The sequence below is a fragment of the Paralichthys olivaceus genome, chromosome 3 (genome assembly GCF_024713975.1).
Source record: "Paralichthys olivaceus isolate ysfri-2021 chromosome 3, ASM2471397v2, whole genome shotgun sequence".
Taxonomy (NCBI): domain Eukaryota; kingdom Metazoa; phylum Chordata; class Actinopteri; order Pleuronectiformes; family Paralichthyidae; genus Paralichthys; species Paralichthys olivaceus.
Window position 1 is genome coordinate 17,635,740 of NC_091095.1, and position 23,593 is coordinate 17,659,332.

Sequence of the window (23,593 nt, forward strand, 5' to 3'; positions counted from 1 at the left end):
TTGGTTAAACAATGAGTTGTTTGATTAAACATTTTTAAACCTAATCACATTATATCATTAATATAATAATGACTTTGTCAAACTAGTGCAACAAGCTGTAATCATGACAATGAAATATTTGGTTTGATGTGTGTGTTCGCAAAACTTTGACAACAGTTACTTTTCTGTTCCATTTGGTCTCCACCAACAATTTTGGCTCTTTGGCTTCTAAATGTTCAATTAGCTAATCACTTACTGCATCTGTTTTGCTGAGCAGGTGCTATACAGTGGGTTTTTAGAGCTGTCTCTCATGATAATGTTGCCTGCTACAGCTGGAGTTTTATGAGGACGTTGACAAAAACCAAAACAATGAGCAAAAAACAAAAGAAGGTAAAAGTCTCTCATAGAGTTGGGTGAAAATTCAATGTGGGTTTGTGATTCCAAGCAGCACATTAAACATGTTTATTTGGTAAACAAAACTAATTTTAATATAGCTTTAAAGAGAACTGGTCAGTGGTGTATTACTCAATCAGCTATGACACAAATCAACAAGATTTTCCTTGTTACTATTCTAAAGAAATCTAAAATTGTCAGTGGGAACCTTCACAATACACATACTCAATTGGTCAATTGTTAATTAAAGATATTGATTAATGTAGCTGGTCAATTAATAATGAAACAAATCAATCAGAATCTCCTCAGTGTTATTCTTGAGAATCTTATTTGATGTTTACCTCTAGTGTAGAAAATATTATTATAATGATAACATACATGGTAAAACATTCTTATGCTTATTTAAAAAATCTCTCTATATGGCTTTACTGTAAAACTATTAAAGTTGTCTCATCAAACTGTTGTTACCACTTATCTCAGTGGTTTCTGTAACACGTGTGTTTCTGCTTCTGTATGTTTCTCTGTCTTTGTCTGCTTCCCTCTTTTTCTTTTTCTCTTCATCCCTCTTGCCGACAGCAAGGCCAGGTTTCATGTGTCTTGTAGCTCAGACTCTTATTCATTACAGCCTGCTGAAGAGTCCACTAAGGAAACCAGTGTGGCATGAAACCAAGCCAGTGGTCTGGTCAAAGGGAACCACATGTGTTCCCAACAGCCCTCCACAGACACGCAGACACACACACACACTCCCTCTCTCTCTTGGCTCAACACGGTCCAGATCACAGCAGCAGAATAAAAACCACCACACCAGAGAGGATGGAGCTGCAGTTCTGGTTCTCGGTGTGGATCAGGACTGTGAGTGCAGACTGAGCTCAGGTGTTCTGCCTTGAGGACCGCCGTAAAAATATTTGGAGGTAAATGTCACAGAAAATTAGAACATTTCCTCCACATAATAATCAGACACTTTGTATGGAAGTTCATGCAAATTAGGGAAAAGTGTAAGTGGCAGCAGCTGTGACTTTCTGCCCTCCTCAAACAAGCCAACAGTCAAAACAGGATCACTGTTGTTTTTCACATTATCACTGAGACAGACTGCACAGCGGCTTTTCTATAAAAAAATCTGATGAAATTTGCTACCTCTATAAAATGGTTTGATGACACAGTATAGGCTATTTAACCAATTTGGTTGGCTGAGCCCGCAGTTTGATTTTATTTGACTTGAGCTTGCAACAGTGCATGTGTACTGAATGGTTTTATTTGGTCATAATTAAATTTCACATTATTTTACAATTTGTGAAAGGGAAAATAATAACTGTATGTAGTGCTGGGCTTTGCTTTAATTTGCAGATACAAAGACAGAGCCGCACAGACGTCAGGGTAAAACTCTCCAATTAGAGCGGTTGTTCTCTAACCAGAAGGTCGGCATGCTGAAGTGTCCTTGTGCAAGATACTGAACCCCAAATGGCCCCTTCTCATAGAGAAAGGGCTGCACATAGATGCACTGTATGAATGTGTGTGTGTGAATATGTGAATGGAAAACTGGTCTATAAAGCACTTTGAGTGGTGGACTAGAAAAGTGCTATATAAATACAGACCTCTACCATTTACCAAAACACATGATAAGATATAAAAAATAGATTGGAACTGCTGGTGTGACAGTAGTGGACACATCAGTGTAACTAGCAGCCACTGTTCAATTGGTTAGTGCTGCTGGTTCAACGGCCCAAAGATAATAGCTTTAAAAGCATAACAGCACATTCAAAGCATTGGTTCATTTCACAATAAAACCAAACTGCGGCCTATACAAACACGAAAGCTTTCTCGACCTTGATTTATAGCGATAGAACGTGATTGGATCAGTCCATGACCACATGACTATGGATGGATGGAAATTATGAATGACTTAAAAATAGAAGAAAAAAAGAGTTTGGCTTGAGACGTCTTCTCCTTCACTTACAGGGAAATGAAGCGAGGAACAAAAGGGAAAATAAGAAGCTAGAAGCAAAGACAGCCAGACTAACAATAACGGAGTTGTGTACTGACCTTGGTGATGGCGAGGGCGCAGGCTTGTCCCCAGATCTCTATCAGCTGCTGTTGTCCAAACCTGTAGTCCCTCACTAGCTCTGTCTCGATAGCGGCCGCCTCCCCTTTACTGTCAGACACAGAACAGTGTGGTGAGAAAGAGATGCAGCATGTTTGTTCATCGTTAGCATCCACACAAACACTCTGAGCCTTGTGCATGATTCTTGATCCGCAATGTCTATGTACTATTTATTTAATTTGATCTTTTCACTCTTTAAGGTTTACACTTCCATATCAACCACCACTGTTTATGTTGTTTTGTGGTTTTCACACTAAGCCATCACTTTGGGGGTGAGTGTCCTGCCCGAGGACACTATGGACAAGCGGACTGGAGAAGACAGGGATCGAACCACAGACCTTGTGCTTGTGATTCATGGACGACCTCCTGAGCCACAGTTTGCCTTATGCATTTTGAAAATAATCCTAATGCAATGAGTAGTGTTTGTCTGTTGTTTAGCAAGATAGTCTTTTTATGTGTCTATTTTAATTATTTCTGTTAAGGTCATGACGTTTAATGTTAATATTTATACTTTTATATAAATAATTTGATTTTATAAATTGTTAATGATAAATTGCTGGTAATCTCTAGTTTTATAGTATTAATTACTTGTAGTTACAGTTGTTTTTCCACCTTTCGTCTGTTTAATTGGTTTGTCCTGCCAATATATATTTTCCAACTGTTTGTCATTAGTCAGGTCAGTTTTGTGTTGAGGTCTAAGCTCCTCTGTTGCCGTTTATTTTTATGTATTTTCAGTTTAGTTCCATTTGTGGATTAATTTTAGGGGCCAGTTTGGTTGATAATCACTTTGTGTATTGTTTCTTCTCATTTTGGGAGTAAATGAAAAATATTTTTAAATCCAAAACCCTGAGTCCTGTGTTTCTCTGCTTGGTCTCCACATGTACAAAGCAGCAGACCAACACTACAACAGGCATTCACAAGGACACTTTCAGTTTTTACGTGACACATAGTTAGTGCTTACATACTGTGTCAAATGGTCCTCATATAAGATCGGCCGAAGATACTAGTTTGGCCGGAAGGTTTTTTAGAGATACATACATACACGTCTATGAGTCAAGGCCTTCTCATAACAAACCTTAACAGCTTCTGGGAAGTGTGGCCATGAAACTCAAAACTGTGTGTGTGTGTGTGTGTGTGTGTGTGTTACAGTTTAAGCACGCAACCTAAAGTTTATGTACAAGTTTTAAAATGATTTACACAAACTTTATATGTGTGTTCGAATATTCCTTCTGAACTGATGTCCACTTTTAGTTCTGCATTTATCACAGAGGTGTGTGTCAGTGTGTGTGATAGATGCAGTTAGGCTCACAAAGCGGTGTGCAGGAGACCTTGCACAGTGCTGTCGCCTTTTATTCTGAAAATAAAGAGCAGGAAGAGGCCAAGGGAAAATGCATCCTGTGTTCCTTCATCTTTTAACATTCTGTAATATCCGTATTACTCTACAGACACCTGGTGGTCGTCCTCTGTACTGCATGACCTGCACGATGAAAAAACCGTCACTTTTAATTGTCTTTATTAATGTTTTCAATTTACTGTACTGTACTGCTGAATTACTACAGTCATTCAAGTGAGCTTAGAAGTTGGTGTCAAACGTAATAAAAATCATTTATCAGAGTGCTGCTGACCAATAAGAGCACATGGCAAAATCAATATTGTGCTTCTAATCAACACCGACTCAACAGGGTCACTTCACTACCTCTCAAAGATGTTCAAGAGTGTGTGTGTGTGTGTGTGTGTGTGTGTGTGTGTGTGTGTGTGTGTGTGTGTGTGTGTTGATCCTGATGGTAAAGTGAACCTCCAAACATGTATATAAACACAGCACAGATTAGCTCCACAACAGATTTGTTTGAATTGGGTTTGCTGAATTTTGGTGATGTCAACACTGTCAGCATATCGATGTACACAACCATAATAATTACTGTAGTAAAAGAGTTTCAGCTTTTATGCAATACAATAAAAATAACGCTGGCCTTGGCTGTGGCATCATAACTGTTGTGCAGCATTATCCATTTTCCAGGAAGAGAAACACAGCATCACAGTTATTGTTCTGTTTGTCCTCAACAATCACAATGAAGGACTGTATCTGAATCTCATGTGTCCTTGCCTGTGTGTGTTTGTGTGGAGGCTTGTGTGCGTGCAGGCAAGCTAGTGTTTCTAAGTGGGGCTCCTGGCATTTACCTGAGCCAGTGGAGCGACAGCAGCTGTCACCCACAGCTCACCTCAGGGAAGTTTCCTGAGTCGCTGTGACAAGTTGATCTTTGGAAAGTTCACCTCGGTCCACAGGGTTCGCTCTATGTTCCGCTGCACCCATTAGCACCAGAGCTTCTTGCCGTTTTCCCTAAGCTGAATTGATTCTACAACAGGATGGGAAATTGAATTTGTTTGCCTTTAAGGGTCGGGGGAGAAATGTCGCCAATCGATGTGTTGATATTTTTGGGAGGATAACCTAGGAACAGTGCTGCTGCATGAACAGGCCGCTACTATTGATCCTTAACCTTGCTGACAGAACAAAGTGCTGTGGGTGTTCCAGCTTTAGTCTGGAGGTGCCGCCACAAGGGAGCAGCACAGTGTTCGGGATAACAGATGGCTGACACACATTGCTTGTGTTTTCACCATCTCTGATCATGCTGAGCACAATCTTGAATCAGGCATTTATTCTCTTGAAGCTACTGAAGGACAATGGATACCTCAACAAAACCTATTATTCTATTTAAATGTGCAAGTGTTCTGAGGCTAAATGACAAACGTTGACCCTGTTGATAACAGCTGTTGCGCAGTTAAAATCTGTATTTTACTATGATAATTGAGAGTTAATACTCCAGTGATTCCGGTGGAATGCCCAGTGTGCATAAGTGGTCATGTGATGTCAATTTTTAGCCATGTTAGTGTGATCAGGGATTCCCCATATCACTTATTTCCACCAAGTTCCATAATAATGCAGTCGTTTTTGCAAAATCTTGCTCACAAACCAACAAAAAAAATGACAGGGTTGAAAACATAATCTCCTTGGCGAAGGTAATGAGCTCTTATCAGAAGTTGCTTCTGTTGCACCAGTCATGCAGCAGCCTGTGGCCTCTCCCCAGTGGGAGAGATGATTTCCCTGTACGCTGGGGTGTGATGTGCTTCTGCAATATGTCATCTTCATTGTAGCACTGCTCAACTGTGATCACAACCTGCTTAATGAGTCTGTTTACTTTACACATGAGATAAGGTAAAATGAAACTTTAATGGTCCCTGTGGGGAATCGCCACACTGCAGCAGTAAAGGACCCGAGCATATACTGCAAAAATAATAATGATTTCACTAATGATTGAGTAGTTGAGAGGTCATAAAAACACTGGAATGAAAATCATAACTTGTAAAAAAAAATGTTGAGCAATCACAAACTAATCCTCCATAATAAATTCGTATTGCCAGATCGAAGCATATTAGTGGTTCAAAATAAAAAATTCAAAAATGTAGCTATAGAGCTGAGTAAATGGAGAATACAACATATTACACAATCCAGTACAACAGCACTACAACAGATAAAGTGAAAAGCAGCACACACACACACACACACACACCCATGTACACACACACCCATGTACTGCCAACCTATAATAACACTTTACTGTATATATTCTGAAGTTGTGAAGTGTCCTTGTACCATGAGAGTTGAGAACTCCACTCGGTATCAGAAGGGCTTCTGTTTTTCTAGCTCTGAGAGACTGAAATAGCCACATTTCACCACCCCCTCCCTCTCCGTTTGCCTAATTTCCACCTTTCCAGCATGATCTGCTGGTGAGATATGGACCGTGACTGAAATAACTTTGCAAAGAAAAATAATAGAAGCAGACAGATCACTAAAAAAACAAAACTGTTATATAAAACAGATTTATACCACATATAATATAAAGAGCATATAAAAAAGCCACATACTGACATTCTCAATCCATCATTTCCAGCTTTGTTTTTAGCCACACTAACATTGTAACCCTCCATCAACTTTGCCAATTGTCCGACTTTTCATGTTACATTAGGTCAGAATTTTAATAAAATCCATATCTATTACAATCCAGATTTAAATGCAATAATAATCACATGCAAATGAACTCACTTTTCTTTTTGTTCTCTCTCCTATACACGTTTAAACGGAACAATTCTATAACACTTTTATTTCATTAGTGACATTCTTTCAATGTTCTTCTAGTCTGATATATTCATGGTACAACCCTGTCTTATCTAACTATTCCAGATTCACTGTTGTGTAATTAACTGAATTTTACCCGCTACAGTAAAAGGCCATGTGCGATGGGAACTGTCCTGGTGTATTTAAGAGCAGGTAATAATTAGTCAGACGGCTGCTGTGGAGAGGACAGAAAGAATGAAAACACTGTTATTAGGTTCTCTCTTCTTAATCTTTCCTCTCCTCCACTGTCTGTCCACCTCCTGCTGCATCTACAGTATGTAGCTCTTGACAACTGTTGATGATACTTCAGGCCTTTTTAAACACTAATTAAACACTGCAACAAGTGGTATCTTGATAAGAGGGTAACTGTGACGTTTCCATTGAATTTAACACAGGTGATTAAAAATGGTGCCTAAAAATATATCTTCCCATGCATATGTATTTATCTACGTGTTTTGTGTTTGCTACAGTCACTGGTCTACTGAGTAGCCACAAGCATCAGTGGAAACTGAAACATTGTCAACATGACTCAACATCTCAGGGCTAGAAACACAGAATAATCTCTCTTTTGAAAACTACACATGTGCTGCCTACGGCCTAACAAATATATGTCTGCTCTTAATTCATGCTAATGACATTTTAAAAGATTCTCATGATGACAAATAGGATATCTCATTTAACCTTGGTAAATATTTGAAGAAGCATTCGCGCCATGATGCTGAAATAAGTTGACCTGAATGTGCATCACATTCTGAGGAACAGAGGTGCAGCAGAAGACCCTGCAGTGATCTCCACACTGATTTTTCCTGTCTCCTTTCAGTCACACACCTTGTTCTCATTTGATCGGCAAATTAATTCTACCCTTATTCATTTTCTTTCTCCGTCTGCCTCTGCCTCCCTCGACCTCGTATTTCTCCACCCTCTGCCCTGCTCCACACTTCACTGAACCAGGGTGACGGCAGATGGAGGGGTGACAGTAAAAGATTTGTGGAGAGAGAGAGAGAAAACGGAGACCGAGAGAGAACATGGGAGATGACTCACCCTGGCTGATGTAATTTGTTGTGTAGGGATTTTTTTATCAATACCTGAGGAATGCCTTTAGAGGAAAACTGCAGAATGCCACTGTAGAGGTGAGGCTGTATAGCCCTGTCCTCACTACCCTGCAATAATCTCATTACAAGCACACAGCCTCGTTCCAGCCAAAAGGTTTTGGTCGTAATTTTGGCATCATGCTGATCATGGTTATGTTCTTTCTTTCTCCGCAGCATTACAGCTTGTGCTATGTTGCTGGAAGAATGGATCCCATGCTAATCTAACCAGATTATCAGTGGATTTTCCCAAGCGTGCATCTAATTGTGTGTAATAGTGTCATCTCAGGACACCTTTCATCATCAGTCAAGCCTCCTGGAGTGGGCCTCCAGGCAGTCCTGCAGCATCCAGCTAAGAAACCATGTAACATGGAGTAATGGGGAGGGGGTGGGTGCGGCAGGGAGACGCTGGATGCTTCGTCCTTGTTCAGTAAAATGAGAGTAAAACCGAAATTGACTTTTATAAAAGCATCAGTGGGAATACAATAAGAGGAGGGAGCGTTGGGGGGGGGGTTATGAAACCAAATACTCGCAATGAGATGAAAAGGCAATATTTTTGTCTTTGAAAGAAAAAAGCACAATAACTCAAACAACAAATAAGAAACAGGTGGTTAGATAAACTTAGCTCAACTGAAAAATCAATGACCCACAGAGATTTATGTCTGAGTGTATGAGTGTGTAGGTGGGTATCTCATCTAGACTATCTGAGTGTATGGTTTATATGATGGATGTTTGAGGTACCTGGCTAAATGTGCGGCATCAACATGTTTTTATTTAAAGTTGAATATTTGCAACACAAAACACAAAGCATGGTCTGCAGATTATAAATTGCCTTTATTGCACATTCACATGATTGACCCTGGTACTCTTGTGCATAGTCTCATTTTAAATAGGATAAAGATAAGTGAGTGGGACTCATTACAACTTCTATGGAGTCAAATAAGGATCATTAACATTGTGAACTTGAGAAAATGCTCATACAGCCTGCAGTTGTATGCGGCTTCACCTTGAGTGACTATTTATACAAATTCACATATTTGAATGTGTGAATTTGTAACAGAAAAGTAAATCAAGTTAAGACATAGCGACGACTGCACCAGACATATTTGATCAAGTAAATTGTCATTACTCTCAGAAGACTGAAGTTGACTACATATACTTAATACTCATTTTTATCTATGTTTATTATTATGATTCTTATTATATAAAAAATATAATTCTCATACATGCTTTTTTGTATTCATAGGCTATTATTAACAATAATATACAACATTGTATTGTGCTATACCTTTGCACTACATCTTGCTTTATACTGTATTACTCTTCCATACTTTTACTAGTCTACTATATTTAATTTGTTATACTGCTTTAGCATCTAAACATGCATCTTACTCTAACTTATAAATGTCTTTGTCTGTTATGACTTATTTGATTTGTAATCGCAGAGTTTTCTCAATGAGTAAGCATGTCTTGATTGGTTAGTCGCCTCAGGTGTAAATACCCCATCAAAGATATTCTTGCTCAAATTGTTAAAGATGCACGAAATGTTTCTTTTGTGGCAAATATTTAAAAAAACATTCAGATATTTGAATGTGTTTTTTCCATGCACAAAAAAGGTGATTATATGTGGACACAAATATGAATCACTGTTACTCACACTCACATGTGTAGATTTTTTAGAAGCACAAAGATACATAGTGTTTTTCAGGAGGATCAGGGGCTACAGCAGTGGGGGGGTGTCATAAACAGCCTCAGCTGGCAGATAGGAGCTCGCCCTGCTCCTCCATATGGTCCCTTTCTAACTGCCCAGCATGAACCCCTTCATACTGCTCAATTCTTATCCAATCAGGATGCATGATTCATTTTGTCTCCTTAGGCAATAAATTATCCCTGGCTATGCAGTGTGTGTGTGTGTGTGTGTGTGTGTGTGTGTGTGTGTGTGTGTGTGTGTGTGTGTGTGTGTGTGTGTGTGACACAAAGCAACACAATCACATCCATACGACGTCTCCACCAGCATCATTCTTTCAAATCAGGCTTAATCAGTTTAGCTGTCTGCTATTGTTCCTCATATCCGGTACAATGAGATGAACATTCTTTAGATGATCTCAATCAGTGGCTCCTGCGTTTTGCTCTCATAACTCAGAGCAGCCATGCACCTGTACACATAAAACATGGACAGATTATTTTCAGCAGAAGCCACAGGTGCTGGCAGGCTCACGTAAGTGCTATATTTCCTGTGTGTGAGTGTTCTCAAGATGCTTATGTCCATCCGTGGATCAGGTCTACTTATCCCTCATATTGAGATGTCACGTGACTGTTATAGATGGAGGAGCAAACACATAAAGCACACACAGATGCATTCAAGCACAAAAACATACACACACACACACACACTTGACCACAGGTTGCAACATCCTGTGGCCCCTAAGTGCTCTTAAATCCTTTCACTTTATCCAGAATATCCACCTCTGCCTCGGCTTTAAAGCCTGCACCCTCGCTCTGAGGCCAGGGGCCATCAGCATCACAAATTACATGTTGTCACATCTGATTCATTTTCACTGGCACAGGGTCTCGTCCTCTAGGTACTGGAGATGGAGCAGAGTGGCTAACACAATTTCTAAGCCCGCTGGCCAGAACACAACAGACTGGTCACGTGTGTTACTAAGTGACCTGAACTTTAATAATGACAATTTATCAGGAGGAGCAGCTTGTCTCTGGTAAGAGATTCGGCCCAGCTATAGTTATATTTATAAATCCCTATCTCTCTGATCAGGAACTGTTTATCCACATGTACTCAGACTGACTTCACACACAGCATCAACTACCAAATCCTTTCAATCATTTCTTTTCATTATAGCATCAGTTCCGTAGTGTATTTATTCAGCTTAGATGGGAAAAGTTGACCTAATTTCTCTTTCTAGTGTGTCCCTTATGCACATCCTTGGTGCCATAGCAACAAAGTTGTCATATTCATCATCATCAAAAATAGTTCATTAGGCCCATTTATATCACAGGAAAAGTAGACTTGCATACAGTAGCTGACCTAAAATACATTTCAACATCCACCAGATCAGCAGTTGCAATTTCAGGTACAATTCCTACATCAATATGGACACATGCTGAGACGCTGCTGGTTGTAGGGTGGGGATTGGATTTGTTGGCTTTTTAGATCAATTCATAATGTTTCAAAATGATCACCTGTCCCACATCTTAACAGAGTCTTTGACTTCTTTCCTTCAATTATTTTTGTAATTGTCCCTATTATGAAAGTAGCTATAATCAATATGTTGAATGACAATGTGTTGTTGTTTTGATGAAACTGCAGATAAATATTATTCAACTCTTTAGTTCCTCTCAGCTCTACAGTGTTTCACTGTATTTCTTTGCACTAACAGCTTAGTTCTAAAGTCCAGACAGACAGTTAATAATAATAATAATAATAGCTTGAATTTATATATTGCTTTCAAGAGACCCAAGGACACTTGACACGTGTCAGTGGGGTCAAAAAGAGAAAAGAAAAGAAAGTAATTCACACAGAACAGGACAGAAATGAACAGGACTAATGGCTGGGTGGAATGATAACCAGGTTGCAGACCTCGGGGGATGGGAAGATGGAGAATCTGTCAATGATGAGGAGGAGATTTCCAACCTTCTGGAGCAGAGCCTCCGGGGCCACAACCATGAACTCAGTCTTGTCACTGTTAAGTTAATGGCTAGCTGGTGAACATAGTGGACGATTAAGTAGCTAAAGAGACAGATATTTCTCTTGTTGGAGTTGGTGGAGAACAAAATATAGTTAGTTGGATTTTTACCAAATAACCAAATAATTATTGCAGCTGGTATTGCATCATATTGGCTGGACAACAAATTCACCACATTTAACAATGTCCCTCAGTTGCAAAGAGGTGTTACTATTTTTTTCTATCAGCTATTTTGTCAACACAACAATCAATTTCCCAGCAAGCCGTTCATGTGTTGATGCATTGAAGCACAGGTACAAGGACACAATCCCTCACTGGCTCCCACTCACAATTATTGCCAGATGTGTTTGTTACAGTCACTAGCCCGTGCACCATTGCATCATTCTCTACAAGTTCCACAACATCTATATTTAAAACAGAAATTCTCTTTGTTCAAGTTTCATCAGTTTCATTTTAACCACTGAGCATGAGCAAGGTACACAGCTATGTAAATCTGACAAATACAATCAGATGTTAGCATCCTAAAATAGGAAATGCACAGAGCCATGGTTGTTGTGCCAGCTGGAGCTGAGAGAGGCATCGTGGTGTTAAGGAATCAGTCCTCACCATGCAGCGATCATCATGAGTACTGGCTGTTCTAGCCAACAATCAAATGGTATTTTCAGCATCGTCTTGAATTTTTTGAAAGACTGAGATGCAGCGAAGACTGGAAGCGGGAAAAAAAAAAAACCTTATCATTCTATAAAATGAAAAAATTGAGTAAAGCAATGGTAGAGACAGCGAGCTCTATTATGACAACATAATGAAAGCAAGTGAAGGATAGACAGGCAAGGTGGAGAGGCAGAGGACAAGGGAGCAGAGGAGACAGTAACAGGACATAATTAGATCTTCTGCCACCAGCATGACTGAGACAAGAGAGGAAGACTAATAAAACCCTGCCACGAACAGGACGCTCTTCCTCCAGCCCTCTCCGCTGGATGTGGCTAAATAAATACTCTACTCCCAGAGCATAATGCTTTAATGTGGCAGCATGAGACAATGTTTAATCAGTGTCAGTGATCTTATCATTATGTGGCTAATGTTGACATCAAATTGATATGACCCACTGAAACCGACCAGTGGTGAACAACATTCTGTTTGCGGTTTTTCAGATCGGTCTATAATCCCATGAGGCCTCTGTCTGACGCTTTTACACCCATTTGGCTGCAGATGTCACGGCTGGTTAGCTGCAGGACACAGTGTAGCTGCACAGTGGGGGAAGTGTAGCAGGAAGACAAATATGGAGGAGGAAAGGATATAGTAAATAAGGAGGACACAGAGTCCACACATTTAGACATATGTACAAACTGCTACAGATAGAAATGAGGATGAGGATATGAGGATTATTGTAGAATTTGTCAAAAACTGCATGTGCACAAATGCAATCCTGACCAATGTTTTATGTGTCCATCTTTATATAGACACTATGGTTTAAAAGACTCTTTCAAATTAGACCAAAAGCAGGATGTGACGTGTACTGGACCGAGGGATCAATCTCAGTGTGGACACTGGAGAAACCAGGTGGAAATGCAATTGGGTTATAAATCATAGAACTATAGATACAGTCAGGATATGAATCATATTTTAATGCCAGATGTGAATGGAGACAAAGTTGCAAAGGTAATTACCAGGTAATTAAAAAGGTAGAAAGAAAATGAGGCTTAAGATATTTCTTTGAGGCACTTGAAGAGTTTTGCAGGTCTGACTGCAATATCAGAGAGATTTAGACTGAGGAAGTGTGTCGGAGAAACATTTGTTTGCAGGGCCATTCACAGCTCAAGTTAATCATCTGTACCAGCAGCATTAATCTGACCGTTACTTGATTAGTTTCACTACAATGTGACTGAGGTATTTTTGCAACAAAACCTTTACTTTTCTTTATTGCTTTATTTGACCTTTTTCAAACAGAGGGAGAACCTTGATGTCAGTCTTGCACCCACCCTGCCAGTTCCTCCATCGGTGAGGGGCAGCAGGGCAGGACGAGAGAATCCCCAAACAAAGCCAGGGGAGGACAAAAGGCACACAATGCATCTGCTGCAGCTGAAAACTCTTCACTTTCTTTGAAGTCCCTACTCATAAATTGTTCAATCTCTTCCTACTTAAAAATCCAATGACGGAAACAGAAAACACGTGGAACTGAAAAAGCAGAGAGCGCCTTGGTGAGATTTCACAGCCTCAAACCCCTCAATGCTGCCATCTCTCAGATTCTCCCACCCTCGTGTTCAGCCAAAAGCCTTCACACCAGGCAAGAACTTGTTTCTGACACAACGGCAGACCCACACAAGTGCACCTGCACGCACGCACACACACACAATGCACAGGCTGTGTATAATTGATGAGCACAGCGGTAGGGGGAATCATGAGAGGACCAGAGAGCCATCACATCGAAATTGGCATTCGGCCGACCTTTCGCAGCCAAACCGTCATGTGTGTATGCACGCGTGTGTGCGTGGGCACTTGTGTGTGTGGGGGTGTTTACGACGCATAGGTGGCAGGGGGGATGTTTGAGAGGTGTAAAGACACAGAGGCTAATGGCAGAGATGATGAAGAGAGTATTCTTCAGGGATCCTATGAACGAAAACAACAATGATGGGGAGATGAAAATAATGCTGCGACGTGAGATGTCTCGAATGAGAACAGAGCAGCAGCAATAAACCTGAACAAAACAGGAGGGACCAGCCTCAGAGGATCAGAGGGATGTGAGTCAATCTCTCAAACATGAACATCTATTGGCATTTCACATGAGCAATTAACCAGCCCTTGTGGCATGGTGTTGCAGTATTGACAGGCATTCACCTAACGCATGCAACAGCTTCACGACTCCAGAACTGCACGTTAAATTCCAGCTGCCACTCAAACTGTGTCCTGGCTCCAGACTGGCCATTGGCGTTGTCCCTCACTGACAGGCGAGCTTGTCTGTTAAAGGTCTGCATGTGTAGCTGTAACCTCGGGCTACCAATGGCTTTTAGCACTGACAGGCTCGGCTGTAATGTATGCACATGTGGCATTTCCCATACATTAGGAACAGAATGTCACACAAGCTGTGCAACCCGGGGAGCCTAGCTGGGCGTACTGGGTGAGATTTGGTGGATTTCTGTGTGACCGTGCATGCGTCTGTGCGAGTCCCTAAACACACTGCTCAGGTTTATACGAGTGTTAAGTCAATCTTCCTCACCTCCCTCTTGATGAGGAGGTTAAAGAGCAACAGTGGGGTGGGGGGAGAGGGAGGTATAGATGTGACATGGAGGAGGAACCGTCACACAAAGCCAGCTTCTGTCACTGCTGCAGTCACCCTCATCAACTCACAATGGTTTGTATCACTAACCATCCGGCAGATATTAGACTCTGGTTACTGATAAAAAGAGAAAGTCTAACACTAGCTTTATTTGTCAGCTTGGACTATATGCAGTTGATGTAGCTAATGCATAGCACTAGAAACCATTATCTCTAGTATCAAATCTCTTGAGCGTGCCATGGAAGAAAGATAAATCAACAACTTGATTCTACTGTTAACACTTAAAACACATTTTATAACTCTGCATGTTGACTTATCATTGTATATCTTCATATTGTTCCCCCATGTCACATCACATGATTTGATCATACCTGTGTGATTGCAGACTCCTGAGGGTTAAATTCTCAATGTAGCAACTATAAGATGCCAGATTTTATTTTCTTGTGCAAAATGTTGATTATAAAAAAGAATGAAAGACCTAGAGATGAGGGAAACTCGACTGTGATCTGGCAACCCTCTACTTCCAACTGCATGAAGCTTTGCTCAACAGCTGCAGCCTTGGTACGGTCTGTGATAAGCGATAGTGAAATTAAACCAGTAAGTATTAATTATTCAAACATTTGGACAAAATGAATATTGGTTGATATTACATATACATTCAAGTGGGCAAGTGTAAGCTTGGCTAATCCATCAGATCTGTAAAGTAGAGAAGTGTAGCTGAGCTCAGCAAAGAATGAAATCAATACAAACGTCTCTCTGCTTCTCATTTAGCTCCAGGAGAAATATTTACTAATTAATGGCTCACTCCATTTTTCATGAGTGGATCAAGAGTGGAGTTCTTGCTGCATCTGGGTCATTAAGACATGAGCATTTATAAAGTGAATTAAAATCCACACATTCCACTGATCTGTTGGTTAATGTCAGGCAACATTTTGTCTGAGCAACATGTGTCTCGGGTTCTATCCTCGAACTCTTGAGTTGTGTTGCACAAATCACCGAAATGAGGACAGATCTAAAGAATCTCAAGTGAGAAGTGAAAGTGGCTCACAGAAGATAGTCAGTTCATCAGAGGGGAGAACTGTGATAAAAGCATTTCAGCAAACACAGTCAACCAAAGTCAAGTTTCAGTTTCTTGTGCATATATATGTATATATAAATAAAACAAGGAAACAGATTATAAAACCAATTATAAAACAGTTCACAGATTATTGTGGACATCTGACAAAAAACGCCTCCACCAAAGATAAAAACCAAATCTAAACCCTTGCATTTTTCCATTTGTGACACCAGGTAATTGTCAATGAGCCAAACCCAGAATAAACTGGAACCAAAATGTAAAGAATTTATATACAATGCATCATATAAAAGAATTGTCTCTATTCAGCTAGATCGCAGTAAAGGAGGCCAAAATGTCTGACAACTCAACCCCCAAAATTAAACAGTTTGCACTTTAAAGAAGGCTGGTCACAAAATATGGAGGCACATTATGACTAAACCACCACTATACACACAACAATGTCGGGAGCAATAGTGCCTGCCTAATAATAGAAACACATTAATATTCAGGAAAAACATTTTACAAAAGAATATCTAATGTAAAAATAAATATTACTCCTTGCACAACTGGAACACAGTCCCCTCACTCAGGTGGAGATATGCAGCTGACTGGCTGCTATTTTTAAACAGCCATGCTCATATGATATTAATGGGACTACAATTTAACAGCATTGTCATTATGTGTTAGTGTATGCTGTTAGTTTAAGTTCCTCGAAAACATCAACAATCTGACAAAGCACGTATATTTAACAAATGTTTAACTTGATGCAATTTCATGATCAGCAGCTTCACTATTAAAGTCATGATTCTAAACACATTTATTTAAAGAGAAAGGATCCTACCACACCAAACAAAGGCTGGCCTCATGCTCTCTCCCTCAATGGGCCTCAATGCAGGAAGAAAGGCCCAGGTGAACTTCCCACCTCCTTTTATAGACTCCACCCCTTTGCCTGGGTCCTACTGCTTGACTTCCTGTTACTTTTCCTTCCACACATATATTCACTTAGCTTTATTCTCTATTGATTAAAAACATATTTGATTAGTTATGTTTTTATGGGTTGAGAGGATAAACAGACACACAACAACAAAAAATTACCTGTTCATTCAGATAATTGTGAAATGAGGGTTTACTCACAAACATGACAAAATTATGAAAATAAATAAAAAAAGAGAACTAAACATTTTACATTTGTTAGATTGTCATAGTTTCTGTAAAATGTTTACCAAACCCATCAGACAAACAAACCCAAGAAGAGACAAATCTGGGACCAAAGAAATTCAGCTTCAAAATAAACTTTAATTTGAAAAATTGAGCAATGCATTCCTTCTGAATGTTGCAATGATTGTTGATTCAGGTGGAAACACAGTTCTAATTTGTTACTGTACGTTTGTGAATACACTGTGGAGACTTCTAACCAGGGTTCAGGCTTTCACACTGCAGGGGTGCAGACAAGTGCATGGTCTCACTGAACTGTCCGACACAATCAGCAGAAGTCATCAGCCTCCGCTTCTCTGCTGGTGGATGTGTGAGTGGCCTGGTGATTGCTGGTCATTGAGAGTTTGCCCTGTTACCTAATATGCCCATCCATCCTGACAGTGTGTTTGAGAGATCGACACAGGGCCTGCTTTTGGTTCTGTGGGTGGTCCAATTGATTTGAACAGTGGGGCCATTTCCAGAGAGAGCTGCATTTTACCGAGAGTCACAGCCGTGTGTTGTGCTGGTGTAACAGCAGTGTGGCTTCATTGTTTTTTGCTCTATTGAAGCCACTAGAGGCTGTAAAGCTCTCAGTGTGGTCAATGCTACAACCCACACAACCTTTTCTGCTGGTGTATGCAGACCACAACATTTGATAAGTGCAAGAAGGCCGAACAACCAATTTGGCTCTGACTCTGTAACCTGTTTAAAGTCTGATAGGTTTCTTTTATCACACTTGTCAAATGTTTATCGTCACTTAACACAAACAGTGAAACCTTTTGTAGATGTTTTAGGTCCAGACGACATTTTGACCAATCTCTATTTACTGCTATTTGCATATGAATGCAGATCAATCAAAAAGCTGATGAATTTCAGTCAATGTGTTTTAACTCTATTGCTCTCCACAAGGGCTGTGCTCCTGCAGGCAACCAAATCCTGCTCTAGAAAGAAAAACCAGAAAGCTTCCAGCCCCAAAATCCTGTCCTCACCTCCAGATTCTCCACATTCACATGCAGAATCTATTTATAGTGAGTACACTCTACCTAAATGCATGAGCATTAAAATATGAGGGTTATAACTAACTAACTCTCCTCAGTTGTTCAATGGTTGTGTCAGGTTGTGTCAGGAGACCGAAGTTTCTCCTTAGGCCAGAGATTGAATGGCTGGTCAATCATGGTGAGAAGTGAGTTTGAGTGTTGAATTGTACCTGTGCCTCTCCTTGAGTAGTTGGATTAGCGGATGCTCTTGTGAAGTGAAAACGTCTGCACTTCCTGTTCATAGAGGAATGTTTTCCTTTTTTGTCATGTTTTCTTCCTCCTTATTCATTTTGTAAAGCCCGACAATAATTATGTCTTGGTTGTGTTGCATGAAAAGCCTCTGGAGAAGCGTGTTGACAATTTTAGTGCCACCCACTCTCTGTCTTATAATTATGGCTGCAAACATTTACTAATGACAGTGGAGCCGACATGAATCCAGAAAAACTACAGAAACTTATTATTAATAATTATAATACTAACTGATGCCAAACATCCCAAATAGTGGAAGCATAGAAATCCCATTCTTGGTTGTCGGAGGAAGAAAAAGTAAACATAAATTGATTTGACCTCATAGAGTAGATAGAGTTATATAAAAATAAAAGCCTAACAGAAAACGCCTGTCAGTCTTCCAGTGTCTCTGCTTCTCTCAATTTCTCTCCCGCCCATTCCTCTTCTCCCTGGGGTCTTGATCTGCTCTCTCTAGGTAAACATTTAGTTGATTGTCTGTTGATTCTTCTGTCTGGCTCTCCAGGTTGCTGTCTTTCTCACCACATGCCTCTCTCAGCATCACCATTAACCCGCTGGCTCGCAGGCCATTAGGGAGTCTAGCCTCAGCAACTATCCATCAAAGCCTCCAGGAGAAAAGAATTGCCCAGCACCTCGACTGCATGTCTCATTACAGGTGCCAGAAAAAGGATAGAAAGAGTCTTTTTGTCTTTAAAAAACAAAATAATTGTAGTATGTAATTATGGGGTGTTCTTCTGTCATTATCAGCCTTTACAAATAGGAAAATAATATGGTTTTCTGTGAGTACGTTATATATTCAACACATAAAACTTTGCAAGCTAATTATTTTTGCACATCATTGTTCTCCGAGTATTATCCTGAGTTTCAGAAGGGCAACTTTAATTCTCTTTATATAACCCACCAGAGAGCAGGGTGGACATGGTAAACAACAACAACGCAGCTATATGAAAGAAAAGACAATCCATTTGCATAATCAGAATTCTGGGACGGTGCTCCTCTGAGGAGAGACAAAACAGAACCACAATCAGGACGCAGCAGAGCAAGACATGTGAACCCAATTAATGAAAAGTGGGAGAGCATTCCTGGCTACAAGCACACAGCGACACAACTGACACACACACACACACACAAACACAGGAAGACGTATACAAGCGGAGACACAAGGACAAAAGACACAAAGACACAGGGGAGAAAAGGACATCAGTGCATAAGATTTTATATTAGAGTCCCCTCCTTGCTGTTTCTTGCGGCTCTCCCTCTCTTTCCGCCAATTCAATTTCATTTTCAATCATGTACTACTGGGACTGAAGCAATTTTATCACACACACACTCTCTTGCACAAAAAAAATTGCGATGAAAACCTATGCAGTGAAACCAGATTCAGCCTGCGTCCCCATCACCTGTGTCTGTCTCGCAGGCAGCAGCCCTCGCTGGGTTATGGCCGAGGTTGGTTTCTATGGCAGCTGCTGCACAAGTAACGGGAGTGACAAGTGGCGACGGCTGACAGAAAAGTGAACTAGTGCTAACACACACCCTCCCTCCCCCCTCTGGATCTTATTATCAGGTTACTGGTCCTCACACACTGACAGTTTTTTCTTCCTACTCTCATCTCTCTATTTTGGTCTCTCTGCATCTTCCTCTCCATCCCTCCAGATTTTTCCAGCAGAGACCACATAAGGCCAGTTGCTCGTCGGCATCGCTCCCATTCTGTCGCCATGAGAACATTTCTCCTTTTATTCACAATCCTTGGACCAGCTCTGACCTCTGTCAGTTTAAGGGGTGGAAATTAAAGGTGGAGAGTTTTGTTGTAAAAAGGAGTGGCAATGTCCACCAAATTATGTGTACTGTATTATAGCACCTGCATGTCTGTTTGACCATTTTATTTTATGAGGTTTCACTTCAAAAACATCCTGCATTATCCGTGCTACCCATGTGTTATGTGTGTTGGATTTTAAAACACAATTAAAGACTAATTAATGTCACATAAATATTCATAATTGAGATGTTATATTTTGGAAGAACATTAGCTTGTTCCAAGTCAAATGTTTTCCTCACAATTTTGTCCAAACTAAGTGGTGAAGAAGAAATGGGACAAGTTTTATTTCTCTGTTTCTTGGAAAGTGATTCATTAACTTCCTTTAACAGTTGTACAACATGTTTCTTATTTATTTACGCTCCACTGTATTACAGACAAAGTAGCAAGTTTAACATATAAAACATCGATGGTTATAAAACCTTCGCCCTGCACATCAGTCCTTCCTGTTGCCAGTGATATATACTGGTTGGGTTATAGGGAATTGTGGGCAATATGAACTGGTATAACTGCAAATCTTTACTAGTTCTGAAAGTATGTGGTGATGGATTGGTTTGATGGGGACTAAATTCCTGAATATCGCTTCATGTAAAGTCTCCTCATGGTCCATTTGAAGGATTCAAGGAAAGAAATGTCTGATGATTGAAGAAGTCTTCCTGTCACTTTATTCTCAGAATAAATTCATCTTAAAACCGCCGTCACCGTTGACTTCACTGTGCTCCAGACAGGATTTGATGGATCAGTCTTGTCACTGCTAAAGCCGCTCTGACAATGCACAGCCACGGTTTGGGAACAAAGCCAGTAGCCAATCACAGGAATCAATTCCTCAAATCATGCCACAGTTTCAATCAATAATGCAAAACAAGGCCAGAGCTGGTAGGAAACTAATTTAAATCAGAGGTGTGACATCATTATTATTAATATATATACATATTACTGTGTACAGCAGCTTTTGTATCATTGTGTATGTCTTCAACATCTGGTTTAAATCGTGACACACACACAAACACAAGAAATTGCCGTGGGGCACCGTCAAGAGCTCTTTTTCAAATCTCTTCTTTATTATTGTAATGGAAAGAGAAGCACAAAAACCACAGGGCTGCAATTCACAACACCTATTTTTAAAAACCCTCTACCAGCACCCTCATCTACACACACACACAAACACACACACACACACACACTCTCCTATAATCCCTCTCTCTCTGTCTTCTTGCTTTTGGTCTCTGATTCCTCTCAGCTGTCCAAATGTAGTGCAGTAAACAAACTATTTCAACAGAAGCCCTCACACGATGACAATGCGTCCCGTCTACACACACACAGTAGCACAAATTTTAGAATCTCAGGATGTAAACAAACACACACACTCGTCCCACACATGCAGCTCACACATTTACACATGCTACAAGTTAGTGAATCAGATTTAATATGTCTCAATGAAAGTTAGACTTCCAGAAGGCTGCTTTGAAAAAAAAAGGCTTTTGCATTGTTGGTTATTTTCCTCACTAAGTTCACTGCTGCTATCTATGGACCAAATAAGATTAAGAGTAAAAATGTTAAATGGAGCCAGAAAGTATCTCAGAATCATTATTAGAATATGAAAATTTAAGCAGCAGCAGTAGTTTGATCAGCAGGAGTTAATTAAAGCACAGTTTGGACCTGCCAAATGAAATAATGGTGTGTTCCTAATAATAACGCTGTGCTCTGTTTCAGTGAGACAAATGAAAGCTTCTGTCAGCACTGAGATATTGGAGAACTTTCATACCTTTGATCTGAAAGAGCTGAACTACAACGGCTCAGTCACACCGCGATACATTGAAGAGTGCCAGCAAACTGAAATGCACTGCAGAGCTACGAAGTCTAAGTTTGAAATCAAATATTTATTTATGTGTGTGTGCTGTCAGTTAAACTGAAGAATGAAATGGATTTTGATAACAGCAAAATAACAGGTTAAAGGGCTGAAGTGAGCAATAGAAACATCCATCTGCTGCCAACCTGCTACACAGCTTCAACGTGAAATAACATATATAGGCTATTTGAAGCCGCACTATCAATGTGATGGATGTCGGTGAGTCAATCCCTTGACTTTGGATTTGACAGAAATATGTCATTCACGATTCCCTGAGGAAGATCCCTCTAATTTGGTGATCCACTTTTCCCTCACAGCCTCCAGGAGGCGGAAATTCTGCCTGAAACGTCTCTATATATAGATAAATTAGTGAACATCTCAAACAGCGTATCTACTTTACATTTAAGGTCCAAGTGTAAGATTTAGGTGAAAGAGATCTATTGGCAGAAGGCCATCTAAACTTTTTACCTAAAAGTATTAATACTAAAATAAGACTTATTATGGAATTTTCCACTGGTCAACATTGTTGTTGTTGTAACAATGACACAGTTACCTTCTCAGAGAAAATGACCTGTGAAGTGTCTAAAACGGTTTTCTTCTTTTTTCAATGAGCTCACTATACAGTCCTCCACATAAAGGTCCCTATATAGTAAATATATACAGGGTGAATGAGTGGGTGTTTTCGGACACAACCTCAGCCTGACTGAAGACTCTTAGCTCTTATTACCAGAGACTTACATAGGCTGCAAACCATAAAACGTGTTATAATCCAACTCCTATAGCTAAAGTTAGGTACTCACAGTAATATAATAATTTTGTGTGAATGCACTTAAGCTGTCTGGTTACATCTTTGATCATGTTATCTCACACTTTACCTTCACACAGTGCTGCTTACGAGGCAAAGGTTAGAAATGGCAGACAAATTGTAGACGCTGTAATTCCCTTGGAACCGGGCATCAGTCCTGCCTCCCTTCCACCTCGCTCTCCTCCTCGTGCTCCGCTATCAAACATTGAAATGGAGAATTCTTAACGGCTAATCTGATTTAAATGGAGGAGGGAAATTATAGACAAACAGTGCACTGGTAGCAAATCATTGCTCGCCTCATTCTTCACTCTCTGCATCCATCCCAGTCATTACATTTAGGCCCATAAATGCCTGAGCTGTCACACAAGCAAATGGAGCTGCCAACGTGGGAATAGGTGGCGGGGATCTGAGAGGAGGGAGGCAAGCCAAAGGAATAACAATATGCCCTATATGCAATGTTGGGAGAGACGTGAAGGCAAATCAGGTAAAGTCAGACGGATTCACACACAGGAAGACCAGCAAATAGGAGAGACGAAAATATCTTGGTGCGACTGAGCCCCAGACCCCAGGTGTGGTTGGCTGAAAGGGGAAAGGTGGACCAAAGAGCCAGGACGTTCATCACTGTCATAGCAGAGCGCAGAGGAGAGGGAAAAGAGCATCATGCTACCCAGTCGCTGCTTAGGTTGGAACAAATGTGGCATATTGTGCCGGCAGATGTGACACCATTTGTTGAGTCACTCTGAAAGAAAAAGATGCCTCTGAGTTTCTACCCCCAGAGTGGCCCGGAACATTTAGGCTTTTGTAGTCAGATGCTTTCAGGTCTTCCCCGATGTTAGGACAACAGTTTTTTCTGTTATTCAGAAGGGAAAAAAAATACATACAACCAAA

The 23,593-nt window shown here is 40.4% G+C and overlaps 1 protein-coding gene across 2 annotated transcripts in view; it reads right to left on the reverse strand.

The window, feature by feature from the left end:
- Positions 1–23,593, reverse strand: part of yjefn3 (YjeF N-terminal domain containing 3) — a 37,931-nt gene that overhangs the window by 11,177 nt on the left and 3,161 nt on the right. The window contains exons 1-2 of one of the 2 annotated variants that reach the window (XM_020080709.2): positions 16,608–16,645; positions 2,413–2,521 (exon numbers count right to left, since the gene is read on the reverse strand). In XM_020080709.2, coding sequence (XP_019936268.1) covers positions 2,413–2,521; positions 16,608–16,627 — 129 coding nt within the window. In that variant the 5' untranslated portion in view covers positions 16,628–16,645. Of the gene's footprint in view, positions 1–2,412; positions 2,522–16,607; positions 16,646–23,593 lie in introns of those variants that run through there. The other variant, XM_020080708.2, reaches the window with a different exon arrangement.